The sequence below is a fragment of the Momordica charantia genome (assembly GCF_013281855.1).
Source record: "Momordica charantia cultivar OHB3-1 chromosome 11 unlocalized genomic scaffold, Mcharantia_2.0 BLBB01000011.1, whole genome shotgun sequence".
Taxonomy (NCBI): domain Eukaryota; kingdom Viridiplantae; phylum Streptophyta; class Magnoliopsida; order Cucurbitales; family Cucurbitaceae; genus Momordica; species Momordica charantia.
In genome coordinates, this window is record NW_028275159.1 from 19,345,917 (window position 1) to 19,368,214 (window position 22,298).

At 36.2% G+C, this 22,298-nt stretch overlaps 1 protein-coding gene across 1 annotated transcript; it reads right to left on the bottom strand.

Moving 5' to 3' along the window:
• Positions 1-883: 883 nt before the first annotated feature.
• On the bottom strand, positions 884-6,840 carry PUM24 (pumilio 24). The gene is made up of 17 exons (XM_022300330.2): positions 6,453-6,840; positions 6,254-6,307; positions 5,549-5,610; positions 5,372-5,453; positions 5,156-5,279; positions 4,964-5,047; positions 4,431-4,545; positions 4,202-4,352; positions 3,964-4,077; positions 3,801-3,872; positions 3,295-3,345; positions 3,154-3,204; positions 2,941-3,048; positions 2,669-2,842; positions 2,056-2,130; positions 1,715-1,968; positions 884-1,441 (listed from the first exon to the last, which is right to left on the bottom strand). The coding sequence occupies exons 1-17, from the start codon at positions 6,720-6,722 to the stop codon at positions 1,306-1,308; spliced, it is 1,977 nt and encodes a 658-aa protein (XP_022156022.1). The 5' UTR covers positions 6,723-6,840; the 3' UTR covers positions 884-1,305.
• Positions 6,841-22,298: the final 15,458 nt, after the last annotated feature.

The window sequence follows — 22,298 nt, forward strand, 5'->3', positions numbered from 1 at the left end:
ACACTGGAACCATATTTCCCACCATGGAAATTTTAATACAGAATTTTCTCATTTACCATCTAACACATCATTAAATTATCTATTTTAAATACTATTTTAGTGGGGTCCATTATGATTCTTGTATTTTTAACTTTTATAAATCTTGATAATTATGCTATTAAAACATTGAAAAGTGATCCCTATTTCTAAAATTTCAACACAAATTTTTACACAAACTCTTTAAATTTGTTTTACACAAACTCTTTATTACAAATTTATAGCTAAATTTAATTTGTGAAGCGTCATGAAAAAAATAAATAAGATAAAAATGAAAATAAAAGAACCAAAATTATCCCTTTTTTAAAAATACAGAGACTAAAAAGAACATTTCGAAGCTACAGAGATTAAAATGAACAAAAGTTAAAAATATAAAAACCAAAATTGATGAGTACATAAACCAAAATGAAATCTAAAAGCATATAGACCACCAATAGTATATTATTCTATTCTATGAGCCCTATATCATTCTTAAATATTATTGATTTTGACAAATAATAAAGGAGAGTAGTTTTTAATAGCGTTTCAAAAAAATAAAAAGTTTTTAATAGAAAAATTCTCATATAACTGCTTCATAAATTATTTTCCAGTCTGTACCTGCGATTACCCAAACTTGGGTCCCACTGCTTTATCACAAATTAACAATCCAATCATTTGAACTAAGTTTAAAATAACACTTAAATCCAACCTAATAACTCATCGTCAATACGTAAGATGGAAGCCAAATCCATAAAACAAACAAATGAAAAAATCGATACCTCGGCTTAGATAGAGTTGTTTGTTATAGCCAAAAACTAGAGAAAATGATCGGAGCATGCTGGAATAATGTGGCAGATCGTTGGACGTATAAGAGAGAAACTACAAAACGCATTACTATATCTCATGGTTCTCGAGGAACATACAAATTTCAAATCTACATCTAACGATGGTCGAAAAGCCAACGACTGATATGCTGAGTATGTTACCTAATCTAATCTCTCCAATGGATTGGAAAGAGCACAATTTTCAAAGAATTGGACAAAAATCTATAACTTATATAATGCATAGAACAACAAAGCAAAAGACAACATTTAAGCTGGCTGAAAACTTTAAAACATAAAATGGTTTCTGAGAAATAGGGTCTACTTTTATGGTACATTTCTACCTCATAAGTCAGACCCGAGTCCAGAGACAGCAATTAAACAGATATGTAGTTTAACAGTACCTCTGGGATGTGCACGTTTTGTGGAGATTTGAGCTCTGTTTTCATCGACCAAAATTGACATTTATTTAGCTCTTGTCGGCAGACTGCTTATTGTCTGGGATTTTGAGTGTACCTTCGTCTATCATGGACTGCAGCTCTACTCTTGCAATCTCACGTACACCAGAGTCCGAGGATTCCAGGAAAGCTTGAACTATCTTACCACTGTAATTTCAAAATTTGAAAAAATGAGTTATAAACAACTGAAAAACCTACTATCCGGCAATGGGCATCATTGTTAGTGGTTCAGTTTTCTGAAGTACTAGGCCAACAAATAATTGGTTCGGTTTTGATATGGTTTCGATCAATTTGGTTTTTCAAAAACAGTTTCATGGTTGGTTTTGAGGGAGAAAAAGGTCTGAACCAACTTGCTTACACCCCCCCAAGTCTCCAGTAAACTAACTTCGAAGCCTGAAATATGGAAAATTTACGACGAACCTGTGACCTTGGGCCCAAATTTTGGATTTCCCTTCAATTGCTTTGTTCCACAAAGTGAGGGCAAAGGGAGGGCAGTCCAAGATTAGCTTTCTTATAGTCCTACTAGAGTGGAAATTTTCGAGGACATGCTCTTCTCCCAAGGCTGCTTCTTCAGATTTAGGCTCTGCTGCTAGTGAAGCTATAGCTTCATACAAAGCACTCAGCTTTTCACCTAATTTTGGTTGAAGAATGCCATCAGCACCCCCAGTCGCAACCTGAATGCAGACAGACACAGTGGATCAGGAACAGCTTGAAGGACAGATGGAACAAGAAAACTTTATTTAGTTTCAGTATAAATATACCTCGTACATCACTTCTCGGCCAAAATTTGACCTTAATATTTCCCCAGCATCATTGATGCATATATCTACGAGCTTCTGTGAGATGCAAAGCTCTCCAAGTTATAAATAGATAGGTCACTGATTGTGATTACGCAAACTAAATTTATGCGAGCAGGATTAAAGCAATGGTAACAACTGGATGAAACGGTAACATTAGAGAGTTGACAACACAGCAGAAACCGGTATTGTGAAACTTTCAAAATATCCTCGAAATTTCTAGAAAAGATTGGTAATTGGAAGTGATGGTAGTTAAAAGACAAAGCAAAGTGTTTAAGAAGTGTGCAGATTTTGTAGTTAAGAAAGAGATCATAGGATCTTCAGGAAAATTATTTTGTTGCTTTTTGTGATATTGTGTAGTATACGGTCTCTGAGAGCCCTTCACAAGTTCTTTTATATTCACAACATTTATTTGATTAACTTGGATTGGAGATGCTTTTTCGGTTTCTCTCGGAGGGGGCTTTCTCTACCCCCAGCCATCAAGTGTTCCTCATTTTGTTTCGTATCCCATTTTTTTATTTACTCAAAGATAGAGAGAGTAGAAATATAACAAAATCACAATGTAAAAACAACAAACCTCAGCAAGCCCACTATCTACCAACAACTCATGCCTTCTGACAAGAGGATCCTTTTTACCACACTCAACAACTTCAGGGCCCTCCCCAGAAACTTTGCTTCCATCAACCTCACCAACTGCTTCGCCCAGGTCACTCTCCACTTTCTCTTCAGCTTTTTCAACCTCTGACTCACTCTGAGAAGAAGGTAAATTTTAGTTATAATGTTGGTGGCTGCATCAAAAATAAGAAAATTAGTTGAACAAAATGGAAATATTAATATCTTTCAAGATACCTTGTTGCAAAGAGAAGGTATTGATAAATTTAAAGAAGCGAGGTCGTCGGGACTGAAGTAGCGGGAACAATTTGGATGTAGCAGTTGTAGTAATAGACGCCTTCCATTCTGACAATTAGATTGAAGTAAAGAAATTTAGACATATGAAGGTGATACATTTCAATATGGAGAAATGATGACTTTGATATGATTGTAGGCAAGAAGAATAGAGACCTTGTCCAAAATAAGCTCCTTCAAATCGTTTTCAAGCTCACTAATGATAATCTGAAACACGTGACAATCTAATTATCATATGTACAGCAGAATGCAATAAACATGTAGAACATAGTCTGTAACGGATAGTTAAGAAGTAACCTTCTTAATGAGCTTTGTGTCATCAACAACTGAGATAATGCACACAAGCACCTGAAAAGAACATAAGAGAAACCTGATGAGAACAACCGAGTTAACCATTAAGGAAGTGTAATCTCGAAAAAACAGTGCCTAAGTCTTGTACGTGTGATGGCACCTTTGAACACTCCAAAGTTCTTAATTGAATCAAAATAATTTTACTTCAGTTCCAAAGTAATAAGAGAATAAATATCACAATTCTAAGTAATTTCGACCACATTTGTGATAATGCTCCCAAGGGAAGCCCCAGTGGTAAAGGATTGGATATTTGGGAGAAATAAATGGAGATCCTTGATGTCTTCTTGGGTATAAGGCTCACTAATACGGTTGATTCTCAAGAAAAAAACAAAACATACAAGGAGATAGTATCTATAAACTTCATATTAAATAAGATATTGAGAAATCAGTCTAATTTTCATGGCCCAAGAGCAGATCGTGTTTTCTAAGTCGGTTTGAAACGTAATGCTTACCATAATAGCGTGTTGCTCATGTGCTATCTTCTTCACATGGCCTTTCATTCCCTTGACAATTTTCTTTCTCTCCTGAGGTAACCCAAACAAACTTGTTCAGTGTTAGGATATGATATACAAATTGGTCTTTTTTCTTTTCAATTTAAGATATAAGCAATCAAACCTTTGCACTCCCATGCTTTACGCAAAGTATACCAATCCTTGATCCATCTTTAGTGTGAATCATTCTAACAAGAAGTGAATTGGACAAATGTTGGATTACATCTGCGGCAGATGACTTCCAACAAATTGATTTAGAAAAAAAAAAAAAAAGAGAGATATTTAGAAAGAAATTATAGCTCCTTAAAAACTTTCTGAATGGTTCTTAGAACTCGAAAAGAACATAGATAATTTCCAAACACCTTATCAGCAATGGTAAAGTATTCCATCAGCACCCTATGTAAGATTGAGTGGTCAACTATCCCTTTTTCCAAAATTGGTTGAATTACTGATGTCATGTGTCTCGAGACTGAAGCTTTTTGAATGTCCAATTTTGAAATTACATCCACTAACCTGCAACATAACATACTCCCAATGAGGGAGACTGCGAAAGAAAAGTACAAAATAATCAGAATAGCCAATTTCTTTTACCTGCTTTCTTTCATCGAAACCAGATCCTTAAATAGCTGAAGTTCCACTGAATAAAGTTCCAGTAGAAGTGTTTGTTTCTGTGCCGCATTTGCTAAATGGTATGCATGTTCAACAACTGCGACAATTCAAATACAACATTAGCACTGATGGAGATTAGCAATGACATTGATAATATTAAAATTCATACTTGAAACAACACAGAGGAAAGATTCAGTTGATAAAAAACAAATTACCATTTAGGTTGGGGGTAGAAGTCCATCTTAAAAAAAATAGATGGAAAATTTGCTATTAGATATATATACGGCAAATTAAAAGAAGTTCATTAAAATAAATGCATCTACTGGTTCATAAAGCAAAGAGAAAAAAGCAGTAAAGTTAGGGAAACGTTAACTATGACTTGGTTGAACAGAGAAATCCAAAGAACAAGGGGCAGTGCAGAAGATTTGAAAATTGAAAATTTAAATTCAGGTAATTTATAAGATAAGCCATGCAGTAGTTCTTAAACAAGGCAGCACCAGGAACCTTTAAATTACCTAAAGATCCAACCATGTGACGAAGAAGAGAGGCAACATGTCCGTGTAGAGATGAGATAAACCCTGCCAGCTGCTTTTTTGAGGCTAAAAACACGGGAATATAAAATTAGTGATCCAGTATGTAATATAGTATCACTGGCACAAATTACAAAATTCAATAGAAGGCACAAAGGTTGTGAGTTATGAACATACCATTATCTAACATTTTCTTCACCAGATGAACTGCATAAGTGTTACAGGCAAGAGTGAGAAAATGAGGCTTAAGTTCCTCAAACACTGCTTCTCTCTCGGCATCTGTGCAGTGTTTAACACAAGTCTATAGCAAAAGACCAGATAACCACAATTAAAAGTGAACAGGTAAAATATAAATTTCCGAAGAGCAAAAGAGCTATTGCACATAAAATTCACCTGAAGAACACGAGATGATACATGGGAGCCTGCAATTTCAGGGATCTTCCCCTTCATATTTTCTAATGCTTTACTTACCCATCTGAAAATTTAATTGTGATAATCGACAAATAAGAAAAGTAATGTTGAGAGTATGGGAAACAGTAGGACAAAGTAACTTCAGCTATGATGTCATACTTGGATCTATCTTCTTTGGAAATATTCCGAACCCTCATTTTCTCCCATAGATGTGCAAGCTCCTGCACATACAGATAGTTAGAGACAAGAAAGATTAAAGAAAACTTAGTCTATCCATCATTGGCTCCATGAAGTCTGCAGTTAAGTTACTAACTGGACCGGTGGACCCAAATCGAAGGAATACTTTAATTACCTCATCCAACGAATAGCATGACTTTCTAATGAAATAAAATAAAAATGGATGTTATGAAAACATGACCATGTAACTAAATTTCAAAACAATCCCTGCACATATGGGTGCAAAATTGAAATTGGGAAAAGTGACCGAAACCGAAGTTGGTAGTCGGTTTTGGTTGCCCATCCTCTCTGCCTTCCCCTCACTCTCAGCCTCCCCTCACCTGCCTCAGTCCCTCAGTCCAAGTTCCCCACCTGCCTCCCAAGAATTGTTTTTTTTTTTTCTCTTTTGTTTGAGTCCACGAACCCGACCTGATAACCTCAAACCAAACAACTGAACTGATGAACTGACCAACCCAGTAGGCCAGTTCGATTTCTCCAAATGCTGGATTCGGTTTGAAATATAGTTTAACATGATTTTATCATGAGATGGCATATATTAAGCAGGGGCCCCTAGATAATCCTCGGCGCCAACTTAAGGGTTGAGCAACGATAGGGGAAAAAGCAAATAATTGAAGTTACAGAACTTACATGTTCCAAATCATAATGCCGTTTCCTTTTCTTCTTCCTAGCCTCTGCAAGTTCCTGATGGAATCACAAAAGAATACTAGAGTAATTTCCTCATTGGACAGAATCATTTGAATGCAATATAAATCTGTCAAAATAAACAGATGATTGACCTAAACTTAAAAAATCAACCAATGTATGAAATACGATGGCAGAAACAAACCTTAGCTTGTATGCGACGTTCTCGCTTTGAAGTTGGCACCGGATTCTCCTGTCGAGCTTCTGACTTTTCAACCTTGGATTTGAAATGCTGATTTTCTTTCTGTTTGGATGATTTAAAAGATTTGCCAACAATCCCCTGGCCGGGGGACTTGGAGGGCTTATTATCGACGAACTTTGGTTTCTTCGAAGCGGAGCCATGAGAGGCGGCCTTGTTGCCTGAAATTTGCTTCCTCTTTTTGGGTCTGCTGTTCTGCTGGCTCTTCGCCGCCATTGGAGGACTTGAAGGTTGTTTCTAGGCCTGAAGCTGCCTTTCTGAAACGAGGGTTTTTCTAAGGGTTTTTGGTAAGAACAGGAACGAAGTGGCTACCGGCCGGGAAAGCGAGATGATTTTGTATAGATTTTTTTTCTTTTTTTTTTCTTTTATTTTTTTGTTTTTTTTAGTACTGATTTACTTTTACATTCGGAAAGGCAATATCTGTCATACAATAAATTGCAGTTTTTATAATTATTCTTTGAAGTTCTCTCGGAAAAAATAATAATAATAAAAGAAAGTCTTCTGACACTTTTTTTTCTTTTTTTTTTTTTTGACAAATATTGCAGCTATCAAAGTATGATTTTTTTTCTACAATGTAACTTCTTTTTTACGAACTCACAATTTCATTGTTGGAAGTATATGCCAATTACCTATGAGATTTGCTCTCTTTGACTTTTGATAATGTAACTTAAGCATTTATAGTTAGGTTGATTCGTGTGGTTTGAATTACTAGTTTAAATATTGTATAATAAAAGATAAACAAATCCTAACATCTTAAACATTTATTTATATACTTCTTAACCTTGAATCACAATCTGTAAGTTGGTGTTTATTTATATCGGTGAAAAATTAGATTTTTTTTTCTAAACGTTGTTTTTTGAAAAACAAATGATAGAAATAATATAGGTCTAAAAATAATTTCAAAAGTAGGTTAGCTATGGCTGCGATTTCTAATAAATCGCAAGGATGGCTGCGATTACAAGATTTCAGTTGAAATTGCAGTCATTTGATGCATTTTAGGATGAAATCGCATCTAACGGGTACGATTTCACTGGAGTCGCAAACATCGGCTATGCCTTTTGTGTGACGTGGCTTTAGCTGTCCTAACTTGGAGCTACATTTCGAGTGACGAGAATCACAACTTTCCATCTGATGATGGCTGCGACTTCCTAGGGTTTCACGTGGGAACAAAAAATCAAAACATGTCCCACCCGTGGTCCCTCCTTCCAATATTTTGTTTCTTCCATCTTCTACCTCCCCCTTTGCTGCTGCCGACAACCCTTCATCTTCTACCTCTATTTTGTTTTCTTCCTCTTCATCGTATGTACCCTCTCCTCTAGCCGCCACTAACAACTCCATTCACCGTCATCTGCTGCTTTATTTGCAGCCTCATTCGCCGCGCCGTTGGTAGTGTTTTTTTTCTCTTTCCTTTGCACGTATTGCTTCTTTTTTTGACATATGTTGATTAATTTTTTATTATGTTTAATTATTTATATTTAGGTTAAAGATATTTGTTAGGTTTAATTATATGTTTTGTTGAGGGAGAAATCTGAGCAAAATACGTGTCGAGCGTTGGGGGTGGCAGCGAGGTATAGGACCACAGGCAATTAGGAATGTACACTGCACGTGCATAAGAGCATGTCACCACCAGAGTTGTATGGGAAGAACATCGAGGACTAGAGCCCGCGATCTCCAGCTGGAGGGAATAGACTGGCAAATGGAGCCGCCATCCACCTGTTGTCGGAGGCGTCCACCCTCACCCATCAGAACCCAATATAGCCCGACGTGTACATGTGCCCACAACTACCGTCCTTACTAGTCGGCCACCCGTGCCTATAAAAGGGAAAGCCCCAATCACTACCATGGTAGTGAAAAATCTGTAACTAAAACCCCTAAGGTGTACTCCTATTCCTTTACTCCAACTACTGACTTGATTGTCATAGTGTATTAAGCAGGGCACCACAGCGGCATTGAGTTTTCTAGTTCAGGCTCATTGGCTCTTCGAGAATGCACACTTCTGAAAGACACGTGGACCTCGTAGAAACTTGTCGTCAACAGTTGGCGTCGTTTGTAGGAACGACACTTTCAGGCCAGTTGAAAGCTCGTTTCCCTTGTTAGGACACCAAGATGATGTATTACGATAAGGAATCGTCATTCCCATCGACGAAAAGCATCGACACAACAAACATGCCGCTAAGGCAGCCACCACCCCTCCTACTCTCCACAAAGTTAGGGGAGCCAAGGACGCGGGTCATCCACTCCGCCCGATGGTCACCTCGAAAAGCAAAAAGTGGTGAACCCTCATAGAAGAAGCTTGAGACTCTAAGCTGGGGTAACGTCGATGGGCGCCCAAATGTCATACCAAATGGAGAGACTAGTTCACATCATCTTGATCGATCTTACTAGGAAGGCAGCCAACCCTACAGTCGAGAATGGAGGCACCAGGGGGACCATTGAAAGGGAACCCATGGATGGCTTCAATGGAAAGGATCCCCTCACAACGATCGGACTTCCTAATGGTGCGAAAGACCTCCGAGACAAGATCAATGCCAAACACTTCAGGCATGGGATGACGGGGTCGAATGTAGAGTCCTAGACTAGCACCAGAACGTCCTGCCACCCGAGCGAGTCCTATACTAGGATCGACATGGAGGAGCTAAATCAAATGAAGGAGCAAATCTTCAACCAGATGTAAAACGAACTAGAAACAGAGAATAAAGGACCCAAGGTCCACTACGAGCTTCTGAAGATAGCACAAGTTGTTGGGTGTGTTGCCCTAAACTTGTAGTTTGTATTTATGTAAAAATAAATGTATATTCAATAAAATTTTATTCAATCAATTTGTTGTTGAATTCATAGCATTGCATTGTCCAAAATCCAATAAACTAAACATCCAAGGTTATTATCATGTAACCGGGACAATATATTTATTGGTTACATATTTGATTACTGGGTATATATTTGATATATCCTTCATATACTAGGTATATATTTGATATACCTCTGATATACAAATAGATAATGTCCCGGGAATAAGCTAAATGGTCTATAGTATATGGATAAGGCTGGGTACCTTATCCTTGCAATACTATGGATACGACCCACTTTGTAAATATTACAGACAACTCAATCCAGGTCGTTCATGTGGAGACATGCAAGTGGGCGTATCCTATACAATGAGTTTGTATAAGATCGGACTGCGAAATATCCAATTTTTAGATGCAACACCGTTAACTAATAGATTGCTATTTCTTAGGATGACCAGGCAACTCATTCTCAATCTTGAGTGAGTTATGGATTCCTGCCCGTGAGGGCACGTCCTTTGATCTGTATGGGTGATAGTGGCCCGAGTCGCTGACTCAATATTTCTACCATTTTGGGGACGAGACCGAGTGGGGAGCCGGAAACATAACTTCACATGATGGAATTCACTCCTCCCCGACTTTAGGGAATAGATGAGTGTTCTCTTAAATGCTGACTCCGGGACTTGAACAAGTGGTCCCATCCTCTCACTGGCCCGAGAGGGTCTTCCGAATTGGTCGGACCATAACCGGGTTGTTCATTAAAGTAGTAGTGGTATTTAAGGAGTAAGATGTAACTTAGGGGTAAAATGGTAATTTGACCCAGCTTGAGCTACGAGCACTCGTGAAAGATTGATTTGTCATTAATGGTCGTATATCCATGGATATGAAAACATTCTGCAGTGAAAAGAGTGCAACTGCGAGTCTTTAGTGGAGTGACCCGTAGTTAACGAATGTTGATTAACTCGGTCAATAAGTTTGACCGATTAATCTCATATCGTTGGAGCTTCTGATCTGTAGGTCCATTAGGTCCCCTTGCTAGCTCATAACGGGTAAAACGAGGATCAAAAATTATGAAATAATTTGAAATGTTCAAATTATGTAAGGGAATATATATAATGTATATTGATGCATTATATATAAGTGTTTATTAATTTTGGATAGAGATTCAAAATTAATACTATACATTATGAGAGAAATATTTGAATAGGATTCAAATAATTAATATGAATTGGATTCATATTAAAACTATAGGTTAAAAATTATTACACATAAGATGCACATTAAATCTATAGGTTATACAAGAGAGAATATAGTTTAATTAAATATGGGATATTTAATTAAATTTTAAATAATTAAATGTTAATTATTTAATATTACATTTAATTAATTAATTATTAATTAAATTAATAATTATTTAACATATTAATAATATTAATTTTAATTAATGTTATTAATTATTAACTCCCCTGCATTTTAGCACAGGAGTGGGGAGTTTAATACCCCACGTCATTTGATTTTGTTTTGAATGCAGAACTGTTCTGCTATGAAAAACTGAACAAGAAAAGAACTCCCAGACGATTTTCTCTCAAGCTCTCTCTTTTCCATTCCCACTAGTTCCATATCGAACGCTCCCACAAGCGTATTCTCATACCTAGAGGATAGTAAGGAAGTTCTATTGGTGGTATTCGGATTAATCCATTGAAGAAACGTTCTTCAAAGGTAAGGGAAACAATTTTTTCTCTGTATTTTCTTTTCACCGTATGAATTTTGTTTCTCAAAATTGATGAACGACGATCATCGCTTCCGCTGGAGGATTCACATCCTATCACAAGCGTCATTCACCGCCAACGTGTTGGTCATGGAACTCCTTAAGGGCTTCAAACGACTACGAATCAATAAGTATGACGAATTGGTAGACCCTGTGGATCATGCAACATCTTACCATGATGCTATGAGGAGGGCTGGATATAGCAACGCAGAGCAATGTCGGCACTTCTCGGCAATGCTCGTCAGCCCTGCCTGGCAGTTGTTCCAAGACCTGCCCCAGCACTCCATCGCGACGTACCAAGATCTCTCCCAGAAGTTCGTCGATTAGTTTCATTACTCATGCGTCTGCGGACGAACTAAGACTCATCTCATGTCTATAAAGCAGAAGTTGGACAAAAGCCTGAAGGTCTATCGTAGTGTTTGATTCACCATGGAGTAGCTAAGAGTATGGAACTATAACAAGAATGTGGCCAGATGGGCGCTAACAACCGAGATAAAAGATAAGCATCTTATTCAGTCCTTGGAAGAGTTTCGAATGACACCATGATAGAGCATATGCCCTGAATACAGCGACACATCGTAGGAGAAGAGTTACTGGAGGTGTAGGCCTTAGGCAAGAAATGCATTAACCCTTTACAAAAGGATAAAGGGAAAGCATTTGATCGCACCTCGCTCACGCGCAAAAAATTGGGAACTATATGAGCTGAGGTGAAGGCAGATCGACCAATTAAGTTCAGGAAGACACACAAACCCATATTTTAGTACATTAAATATTGGCTCGGATCGACAGAACTCCAGTCAACAGCCTTCTCTAATGGCCTAAACGGATGAAGTAGAACTCCAGCAAGCGATACCGCAACAAGTACTGTACGTTCCACCGTGACCATGGCCACAACACACAGGAATGTCCTAACCTCAAACGCCAGATAGAATTATTGGTCCAACGAGGATATCTAAAAGAGTTTGTAGGGCAAGGGGTGACACCTAGTCGAAGGACTAAGCGATACGCTGGTTGCAACGACCAAAAACCCAAGTCCCAGAAGAAAGACAAGCACCCATAGGCCATCCTGACAATCTACAGAGGACCAACGAGGGGTTGCTAGAGAAATAAATGCAAGGCTCTAGCCAGTCAAGCCTGAAACGGCCTGACTACCCAGAAAGTCTTGGTGACGAGAACCGACGAGCTGGGTCTCCCTATAACCTTCTCGGATGAGGAAGCCACCTCACAACACCAACCACACAATGACGCACTGGTCATAGTCGTTGACGTCGACCACATCCCCACGTAACGGATCCTAGTGTATATGGGGAGCTCGACGAATGTCCTGACCCTTGGGTGTTGAAAACTTTGGGATGAGACTCGAGGAAGCTAAAGAGGTGTCTCACGCCTTTGGTCGAGTTCTCGGAAGATATGGTATACCCTGAAGGCAGCATCTAACTGCCCCTAACCCTAGAAGAATGAAAGGAAGTAGTGACGAGGGTAGAGGAGTTTGTAGTAGTGCACGGTCCTCAGCGTACAATGCCATCCTCGGAATGCCCGCCATACACAACTTTCGAGCAGTCCCTTTAACTTACCACCAAGTGATGAAGTTTCCCACGCCCTAGGGAATGGGGGTGATCTTAGGCGAGCAGTGAGCCTCACGGGAATGTTACACGATCGCGATGAAAGAGCTCAAGCAGGTGTGTACCATCACTACCTGCTGAAATGGCTACGGGCATCCTCAAATCTTCTATAGGAACGCCTACGCAACCAGCCATGGTGACAAAGCAGAATCATAAACCTCTAAAAAGAACCTGAGTCGAGTCATAAAAAGAACGAACCAGAGTAAGGACCTGGGGCAGATGGAAAGTTGGAGGAAGCCGATTGGGACAACGAGAAAAACATTTCATGATAGAAGAACTCGAGCCAGTTCCAATCCTAGGTCTCGAGAAAACCATTAACATGGGATCAAGTTAACAAAGGATAAGAAGGAAAACAAGTGACCAAGTTCCTACAAAACAACGGTGACATATTTGCTTGGTTCCCCAATAATAGATCCTACCATCGCGATCCATTGACTGAACGTCAATCCAGAGATGAAGCCTGTTCGACAAAAGAAAAGGGCTATAGACGTGACAAGAAACGCCGCGACAGTAGAAGAGGTTGATAAGCCACTCAAAGCCGACTTCATCTGAGAGGTTCTCTACCTAGACTGGTTGTCCAATGCAATCCTCGTCAAAAAGTCCAACGAGAAGTGGAAGATGTGTGTCGACTTCACCAACTTGAACAAGTATGCCCGATGGACAGCTTCCCCCTACCTAGGATTGACTAACTAGTTGGCATCACAGCTGAGCACGAGCTGGTGACGTTCGTGGATGCCTACTCGAGTTGTAATTGTAGATACCGTACTTTGTCCGACTTATTTTTCATTTCATGCATATTTCTTTAGTCCAATGTTTCTTTTGATTTTTATATTTAATAACAAAATAGCAAAATTAATAAAATTGATGACTCTTTTTTTTTTGTTTCATATGAAGTCGTCATTTAACAAAATCCTTTTTTTTATTCACTTTTATTAACAAAATCCAATTTTTTTATTTTTTTCTCTCAATTACTTCCCTAAGTTTCTATATCTCTCTTCTTTTCTCTCCCTATATCCATTCTCCACCCTTCTCTCTAGCCACTCTTCCACCATTTTCTCTGTACTACTCAACTTGTCATTTCTTCATCCCTAATTTTCTTCCACGTTCTTTTTTCGTTATCTCTCCTTCTCTTTCTTTATCTTCTGCGCTTCACAGGAGTTAAGGATTATTTTTTATTTTTTATTTTTTTCTCTCCCACGTTTACTCTACTCCCGCTATCTCCCTTTTTTTTCTCTCCTATTTCCCTCCCTTGCACGTTGTCTTCATTTCCTTTTCCCCAAAGTTTCATATTGCCTATATAAATGTTTAGATTTTCTTGAAATAAAAAAGTGAGAAAAGAGAGATTTGAAGATTACTAAAATTTTGTTACTCCAATTCTTCTATTTTAAGTTTGGTTCTTATATCTCTAAGAAATTTATCCAGTGAGATTGCAGGATTATTCTTCCTCCAAAATTTCGGTGGAATTTCACTAAAGGTTTGAGATATTCTTTATCTTTCAATTTACAAAATGTACGTCATGATATTAGTAGGAGAATTTAATTCTGTTTCTTTTATTTTATGGTAACGAATTTCATGGATGGAGTATGATTGTTCTAACATCTTCTTACCAGTTTTTTTTCTCTTTTAAAAGTCTCATTTAGTATGTAGTTAATATTTTCTTCCACGTCTATTCTGTTGCCTTATTCTGTTATTTTGGTTGTTAAATCAATTCCATAAAATTGAAATTGCAACAAAGTTGGAATTTGTTTAACTGATTTGCTAATTCATTTTCGATGTCGATTCTATTTAAAATTTGAATGTATGAGATATGCATTAAATTTTGTAATTTGAATAATCTGCAGATAATTTGAATTTTGGCTTACTGTATTTTTATGGATTCTAGACCATATAATTATCTAATCTTGAGCCATGTTCATATTTTTCTATACTGTGTTGCAAGCTTTTAAACCCAATTTAACTCAATAAAATCACGTGCATCTAAATTTCAAAATGCTTTTAAAATTTGAAACATTTAATTCCCCACAAAATTAGTTTGTTATAAATCTCCAAAAAATCATTTTGCTTACACAAAATGTAAAAAATTTAAATGTTTCTATTTTTTTAAATGTTAAAAATGTGGAACTGAAATTTTAAATATTAAAATTTTGAGATTGCAAAGCTTGGTAAATATTTCTAAATTTTACTTCTAAGAAATTATGTATAACTTTTTAATTTTTTTCAAATCTTCAATATTAAAGCTATAATCGTGAGATTTCATAAATGTAATCTTCCAAGTTGTACCTCCAAGTTCAAAACAGATTTAAATGTTTTTAATTTTAAATATTAAAGTTTTGAAATTGTTGTAATGTTCTCTCTATAGTTTCATGTTCCCTCTTTCCTCTTAAAATGTCATAAATACACTAATTTATTTCATCAAGTTAGTTTTATAAAGTAAAAAAAAAACGTTTAAAAAAAAAAGAAAAACGTTTTTGCTTCCACAGATTTGAGAACTAGTAGTGTTCATTTTGTGAATTTTCCTAAAACTCACAAATACATGAAAGTTCTCGGGAATAAAGTAGTGTTCTCTTTATGTTTTTTTTTATAAATTCCATAAATACATGAAATTCCTCTTTTAAAATGAATTTTAATAGTTCAAAACGTCTTCCATAAATCAATTAAAAATAAAATTTTAAAAACCACTCACAATTAAAAAAAAAGAACAAAATAAAGGGAGATTGAGTAGTGTTCTTTTTTTTTTTAATTTGTTAAATTCTTTAAATACATAAAATTTCTCCCAAAAATAATTTTTCATATTTTCAATGGTATTTATGCGACCCATAATTACTAACCCATGTTTATTTCTAAAATGTAGATTAATAAACATGGGACATTTAAAAATAAAATAAATAAACTTTTGTGGACCTTCAATAATTTAATAAATTGGATAATAAAAATAAAATGTTGGCAACTGTTTTCACGGGTGTTGTAGGGTGCTAACACTTTCCCTACACACAAATGACTCCCGAACTCAATCTAATTTACGTAGACCAATTTTCCTTAATTTCTCTTAATTGGGTGACCAATCACACCCTCAACATGATTGGTGGTGACTCCAAAATTCTTTTATTTAAGAGACTCTTGAAAGAGGATGTCGGTCGCTCTGCGTCGCGATCATGTTGTGACAATAATGAAATCAAAAAGTACCCCCGGATCAGGAACGCACTTCGTACATCACTGAGCAAGGCCTCTTTTGTTATAAAGTGATGTCATCCGAGCTGAAGAATGTCAGAGCAACTTACTAGAGAATGATAAGTAAAATGTTTGCCTCTCAAATAGGGAGGAACAGGTGCACGTGGACGATATGTTTGGTTTTATGCCCTAAACTCGTGACTTGTAAACATTAAACAAATATTTATTCAATAAAGTTGTTATTGATGTTTCTCTTAGAATTTCATTAACCCAAATTCAATAAACTAACATCTGAGGTTATGTCATGTAACTATAACAGTATATAACAAATATACATTATATATTTAATACACAGCATAGATATTTGATATACAATATATTTGATATACAGGTGAATAATGTTCTAGTAATAACCTAAAGGGTCTATAGTATATGGGTAAGGTTGGGTACTTTATCCTAGTAACACTATGGATACGGCCCACTTTGTAATAGTTACAAATGACTTGATCTAGGTCGTTAGTGTGAAGACATGCGAGTAGGGGTATCCTATATAATGAGTTTGTATAAGACCGGACCGTGAAATAATTAATTTTTAGTTGTAACACTGTTAGCTAATAGATTAATATTTCAATAGGATGACCAGGTAACTTGATTTCAATCCTGAGTGAGTTATGAACTTTTGTCTATTAGGGCTCGTCCTTTGATTAGTATGGGTGAGAATGACCCGAGTCGCCGACTCAATATTCTACCATTTTGAGACGAGACTAAGTGACAGCTTATAACGTTACTACACAAGATGTTATTCACTCCTTCCCGACTTAAGGGTATGTAGATGAGTATTCTCTTAAGTGCTGATTCTGAGACTTGAACAACGGGCCCCATCCTCTCACTGGCCCGAGAGGGACTTCCGGTTATTGGTCGGACCATAATCGGGTTGTTCATTACAGGATCATTGGTAATTAAGGTCCAAGCTATAACATAGGGGTAAAACAGTAATTTGACTCAACTGTGGTTACGAACACTCATGAAGGATTGACTTACTATTAATGGTCAAAATCCGGAGATGCAAAATATTCTACAGTGAGAAGAGTACAACTGTGGTCTGTGGGTCATTAGTGGAATGACCGACAATTAACGAATGTTGATTAATATGGTTAATAAGTTTAATAAATTAATCTCATATCGTTTGAGTTTCTTATCTGTGGGTCCATTAAGTCCCTTGCAAGAACATTTAGTCTATAAAAGAATTTGAATTATTCAAATTAGTAAAAGGGAATTAAAATTAATTGTATGAGATACAATTAATATAATGTATGTTGATACATTATGAAATAAAAATAATTTTGAATCCAAGAGGGATGGATGTTAGAATTTAATTCTAATATGGTTGATTAATTTAAGTTTCATTTAATTAAATCAATGAGATATATTAATTTGGTTAAATTAAATTAGATTAAATTAAATTAAATTAATAATTATTTTTTTGTAATTAATTAAATTAGATTAAATTAATTATTAATTAAATTAAATTAAATAAAAAAAGAAAAATTGTAGGAAAAACCTCTCACTTCATGGTGGGAAATGGGGAGGTGGTGAGTGACTTTCCCCTCACTCTTCTTCCCTTGTAAAAGAGAGGTTCTCTCGTTTTTCGTTTGGTTTCCCGATCCCTGGTTGAATGAGTTTCTGAAACTCTAACGAGAAACCGTTCTCTCAATCTCTCGATTTCCCTCTCAATTATAAGACAATTCCCACAAACTGAGTTCTTAAGATCCAGAGGATAGCGAGGAAGGCTTTTGGTAGTGTTGGTGTTTACATTGAAGAAAAATCTTCAAAGGTATGTTTCACTAACTTCCTTTTAATCGTGTTCACGTCTTTTCTTTGTTGTATTTCCAAAACAAGATCGAAGCACAAGAGTTCATGCACTTCTGCTGCAGGATTCGATCCCTTTATGATATGCTCTTAAAGAACCGCACCACTGAGAAACATGAAGCAGACCTGGCGGAAGCTTTTCAAGTCACGATGGCCAATAAGATGAAGCTCAACCCAGCGAAGTGTGTCTTTGGAGTTACCTCGGGTAAATTTCTAGGTTTCATCGTTCATCAACAAGGAATCGAGGAGAATCCAGAGAAAATCAAAGCCATCGTAGACATGTAATCCCCAAAGAACCTGAAACAGATCTAGAGTCTCAAACGGAAGATTGTCGCTTTCAACAGGTTTGTCTATAAATCGATTGACAAATGCCTCCTGTTCTTCGAGATGCTTAGGAAGGAGGGAAAATTCGAGTAGACGGATGAGTGCGAGCAAGCTCTAACTCAGCTAAAAGCATATCTGACCACTACACCACTCCTGGCAAAACCAGGTTTAGGCAATGACCTCTACCTTTACTTAGCAGAATTTGAGAACATGGTCAGCTCGACATTAATAAAGAAAGAAGGGGGAAGCAGTCCCCCATCTACTACACCAAGAAAATGGCACTCACCCTTATTGTCTCGGCTCGAAAGTGTTGCCCGTATTTCCAAGCCTAGCATATCATAGTGCTAACTAACTACTCCTTCCGGCAAGTGCTCCAGAAACCAAAGACCTCTAGAAGAATCATGAAATAGGCGGTCGAGTTGACTGAATACAACATACAGTATTCACCAAAAACTACAATAAAAGGGTAGGCTGTGGCTGACTTCATGGCATAAATGACACCGCTGCCAAATTGGCCGGTCCTTAAAAGGAGCTTAGAAGAAAATGGACACTTTATGTTGATGGGTCAGCAAACGAGCATGGCTGTAGGGTGGGGATATTATTGACCACCCTTAAAGGGAGTCGCCATGAGTACGTCTTGTGGTTCAAGTTTCGCACCTCTAATAATAAGGCGAAATACGAGGTGATGATCGCGAGACTACGATTAGCCCAGTCAATAAGGGCTCGGAGCATTTGCGTCTTCAGTGACTCCCAATTGGCATCAACCAAATCAACGAAGAGTACCAGGTTAAAGATGGAAAGATGGTCGAGTATTTCTATAAGGTACGAACTTTGCTAATCGTCTTTGATAGTTACAAGGTCGAGTAGGTACCCTGGTCAAAGAATTCGAATGTCAACGCCTTGGCTCGACTGACTTCCCCCTATGAAACCAACCTCCTCTTGGATGGTCATGGTTGAAATTATGGAAAAGTCAAGCTTGACAGAAGCTAAAGTAATGGATATAGACCAGCCCGAAGGTAGGGGTTTGATGCCTCCACTTATCAAACACTTGGAGAGTGGGGAGACCTCGATAGACCGTATCGAAGCTTGCAAGGCGACGCGCAACCCACTATATACTGAAAGAAGGAGTCTTATACAAGAGAGGATATTCGCTTTCACTCATTAGATGCGTGAGCTCAGAGGAGGTAGAATACGTACTCAGCAAGATCTATGAATGAATCTGCAATAGCCTCCTAGCTGGCCGAGCATTAGCCAATAAGGTGTTGAATCAGGGATACTATTATCTGACCTTGGAAAATGATTCGAAAAGATTGACATAGAGGTGCGACCATTACTAAAAGACAGTCGCTATCCCCAAATTACCGTAAGAACCACTAACTCACCTCGTCACCCCGGGCCATTCGCATAGTGGGGAATAAACCTGATACGCCCACTTCTTATGTGAAAAGGCCAAACCAAGTTCGTCGTGGTCATAGTGATGGGATGTTAATCTCGAGGTGAAACGCGTTTTTAAATTTTCCTTAAAATTCAAAAAACACATAAAATAGAAAATACAGGGGAATTGGTTTTTACCTTTCGAAGAACTCCTTTCTTTAATTCGATATAGACACCACCACTTGATCTTCCTCGCTAATTCTTTTGGTCGAGAATTCGAATTGTGAGATCCTTTTCAGGTTTTCAAAGCTTGAGAGAATTTGAAATAGATCTTTTGTTATTTTTGTTTCGTTTGCGGGGAGAATAACAAACAACAAATGCAGAACCAATTCTCCATTTAAGAGAGAGTGACGTGGGGCGTCATCACTATCCACTCCCCTACAATTTTGCAAGGGAGTTAATTATTATTTAATGAATAATTAAAATAATTAAAATATTTATAATTAATTAATTTAAATAAATTTTAATCTAATAAATAATTATTTAATTTAATAAATTTAATTAATAATTATTAATCTAAGGAATAGTTAATTAATTAAATCTAAATATAAATTAAATAAATAAATAATTAACAATTAATTATTTAACTTTCAATTAAATATCACATATTTAATTTAAACTATATATTTGAGTCATACGCATCTCTTGTATAACCTATAGTTTTAATATACATTTTATGCACATTAATTTTAACCTATAATTTTAATATGAATCCAATTCATATTAATTATTGTTTGAATCTTATTCAAATATTTCTCTCCTAATATATAGTATTCATTTTGAATCTTTATCCAAAATTAATATATATTCATATAATGTATCAATATACATTATATACATTCCCTTATATATATAATTGGAAAATTTCAAATTCTTTCAAAATCTTGATCCTCGTTTTACCCGTTGTGAGCTAGCAAGGGCACCTCATAGACCTACAGATCAGAAGCTCCAATTGGACGAAGTTAATTGATTAAACTCATTAACCATATTAATCAACATTCGTTAACTGTGAATCATTCCATTAAAGACTCGCAGCTGCACTCTTCTCACTGCAAAATATTTTGTGTCTACAAAAATTTACTATTAACAGTAAGTAAGAATCACAAAAATACCCGAGGGTACCCGACCTGATCGGGTTGGGGATTCCCTAGTTTGATCGAGAACGGGGTCAAACCAAGAATCCCAATCGGATTCCCCAGCGGGGACGGGATCGATGCCCCCGCCCCGTACCTGTCCCCGTCCCCACCTCGTTTAATTTTCTATTAATTTTTTTTATTTTTATATATATAAATTAATAATAATAATAATTTTTAATAATTTTTATATTACTTTTATAATTTTTCAAGCCCATCAAGCCTAATACTTCAAGTCCAACATCTCTTTCAAAATTCAAACCCCTAACCCTAATTTCTTATTCTATGTTAGCCACCATCTTCAAGACTTCAACCTTCCCTCTTTCCTCAAAGCTCTCTCTTTCAAGTTTCAACTTGTTCAATATTCACACTACCGGCGGTGGCTACCTAGTTTCGACGGCAGCGGCTCAGCTCTGACAGCGGCGTCCTAGTTCCAGCAGCTTCTTGGTGTATGTTATTTAATTTTTCCTATATTATCTAAAGGCTTCTAATTTTGTGTATATGTGTTGTGTGTAGTGTGTTTGTTACAAGTTTCTAATCCCATTTAATTTTTTTTTGTTATGTGTAGTGTGTTTGCTAACGTTTTGAACATAATTGACGTATGAGTTGTGTTTCTCTTCTTTTCAATTCCTGTTTTGATAATTAGTCTGCTAACATAATAGTTTATTTTGTTTTAGTATATTGCATTTTAATTTTTTTATTCTGATTTTACACATTTTGAGTTTGTTCCACAATTTGTCATTACTCTTGTCACAACGTCATTGCGACGCCGAGTAGCCGACGTCATCACCTGAAGGGTCTCTTTCGAGATAAGGGTTGGAGTCGCCACCAATCATCTACGAGGTGTGATTGCTCACCTATTTTAAAAACTTGGTCTACAAAAAACAGATTTTAGTTCGGGAGTCGACTGAGCTAAGGAAGGTGTTAGCACCCTACAACACCCGTTCGAAAACAATACTATATTTTATCATAAATTATCTTATTATGTTATTTGGTCCAAAAGTAAATATTTTTGTGCTTTTATTTAAATGTCCTACGTTATATTAATTCACACTTTGTTATAAGATATGAATTCACAGGTAAGAGTAGCACTAAGGCCATTAGAAAAATTTTATCATCTCGAGAATATTGGAAGGTTCCCTTGAGTCATTTATGTCAATACTCAAGTGCATTGCCAATGTGCCATCACCTTAAGATACAAGTTATGCTTCTTTTTAAAATACAAATTTTGAAATTTATTTTAAAAAAAGAAAAAAAAAACTATAAACGAAAATTTAAAAAAAAAACTATAAACGAAAATTTAAATAAAAAACTATTTATTTTGTTTTGGACGTATAAAACTATTTTATTTATTAAAAAAAATCTTATTTAAAACAAACTTATTTAAAATGAAATGTTATCCATTTTTCAAAATTTATTTAACCAATCTTTTATTTTAAAACAAACTTTTTGTTTATTTTGACTTAAAAAGGTTTAAAATTTTAAACAAATCATTCATTTTAAAACTCATATTGATTTACTAATAAAAGGAAATTTTTTGTTTTAAAAAAGTCATTTGTCAAAATCTTTTATATTTTCAAAAACTTTAAAAAACAACTAAATGCTTCTATTTTAAAATTAAACTTTTTTTTATTTACTTAAAATAAAAGCTTTTAGTATTTTACTTTAAACCCATTTTATTGTAAAAAAAG

Excerpts from the sequence above, each read along its gene's own strand:
- PUM24 (XM_022300330.2), bottom strand. The coding sequence starts at position 6,722 with ATGGCGGCGAAGAGCCAGCAGAACAGCAGACCCAAAAAGAGGAAGCAA. Across the intron at positions 5,454-5,548 it reads TCCAAAGAAGATAGATCCAA|ATGGGTAAGTAAAGCATTAG; the intron begins GTATGACATCAT and ends TTAAATTTTCAG. Across the intron at positions 4,546-4,963 it reads TCACATGGTTGGATCTTTAG|TTGTTGAACATGCATACCAT; the intron begins GTAATTTAAAGG and ends GAATTGTCGCAG.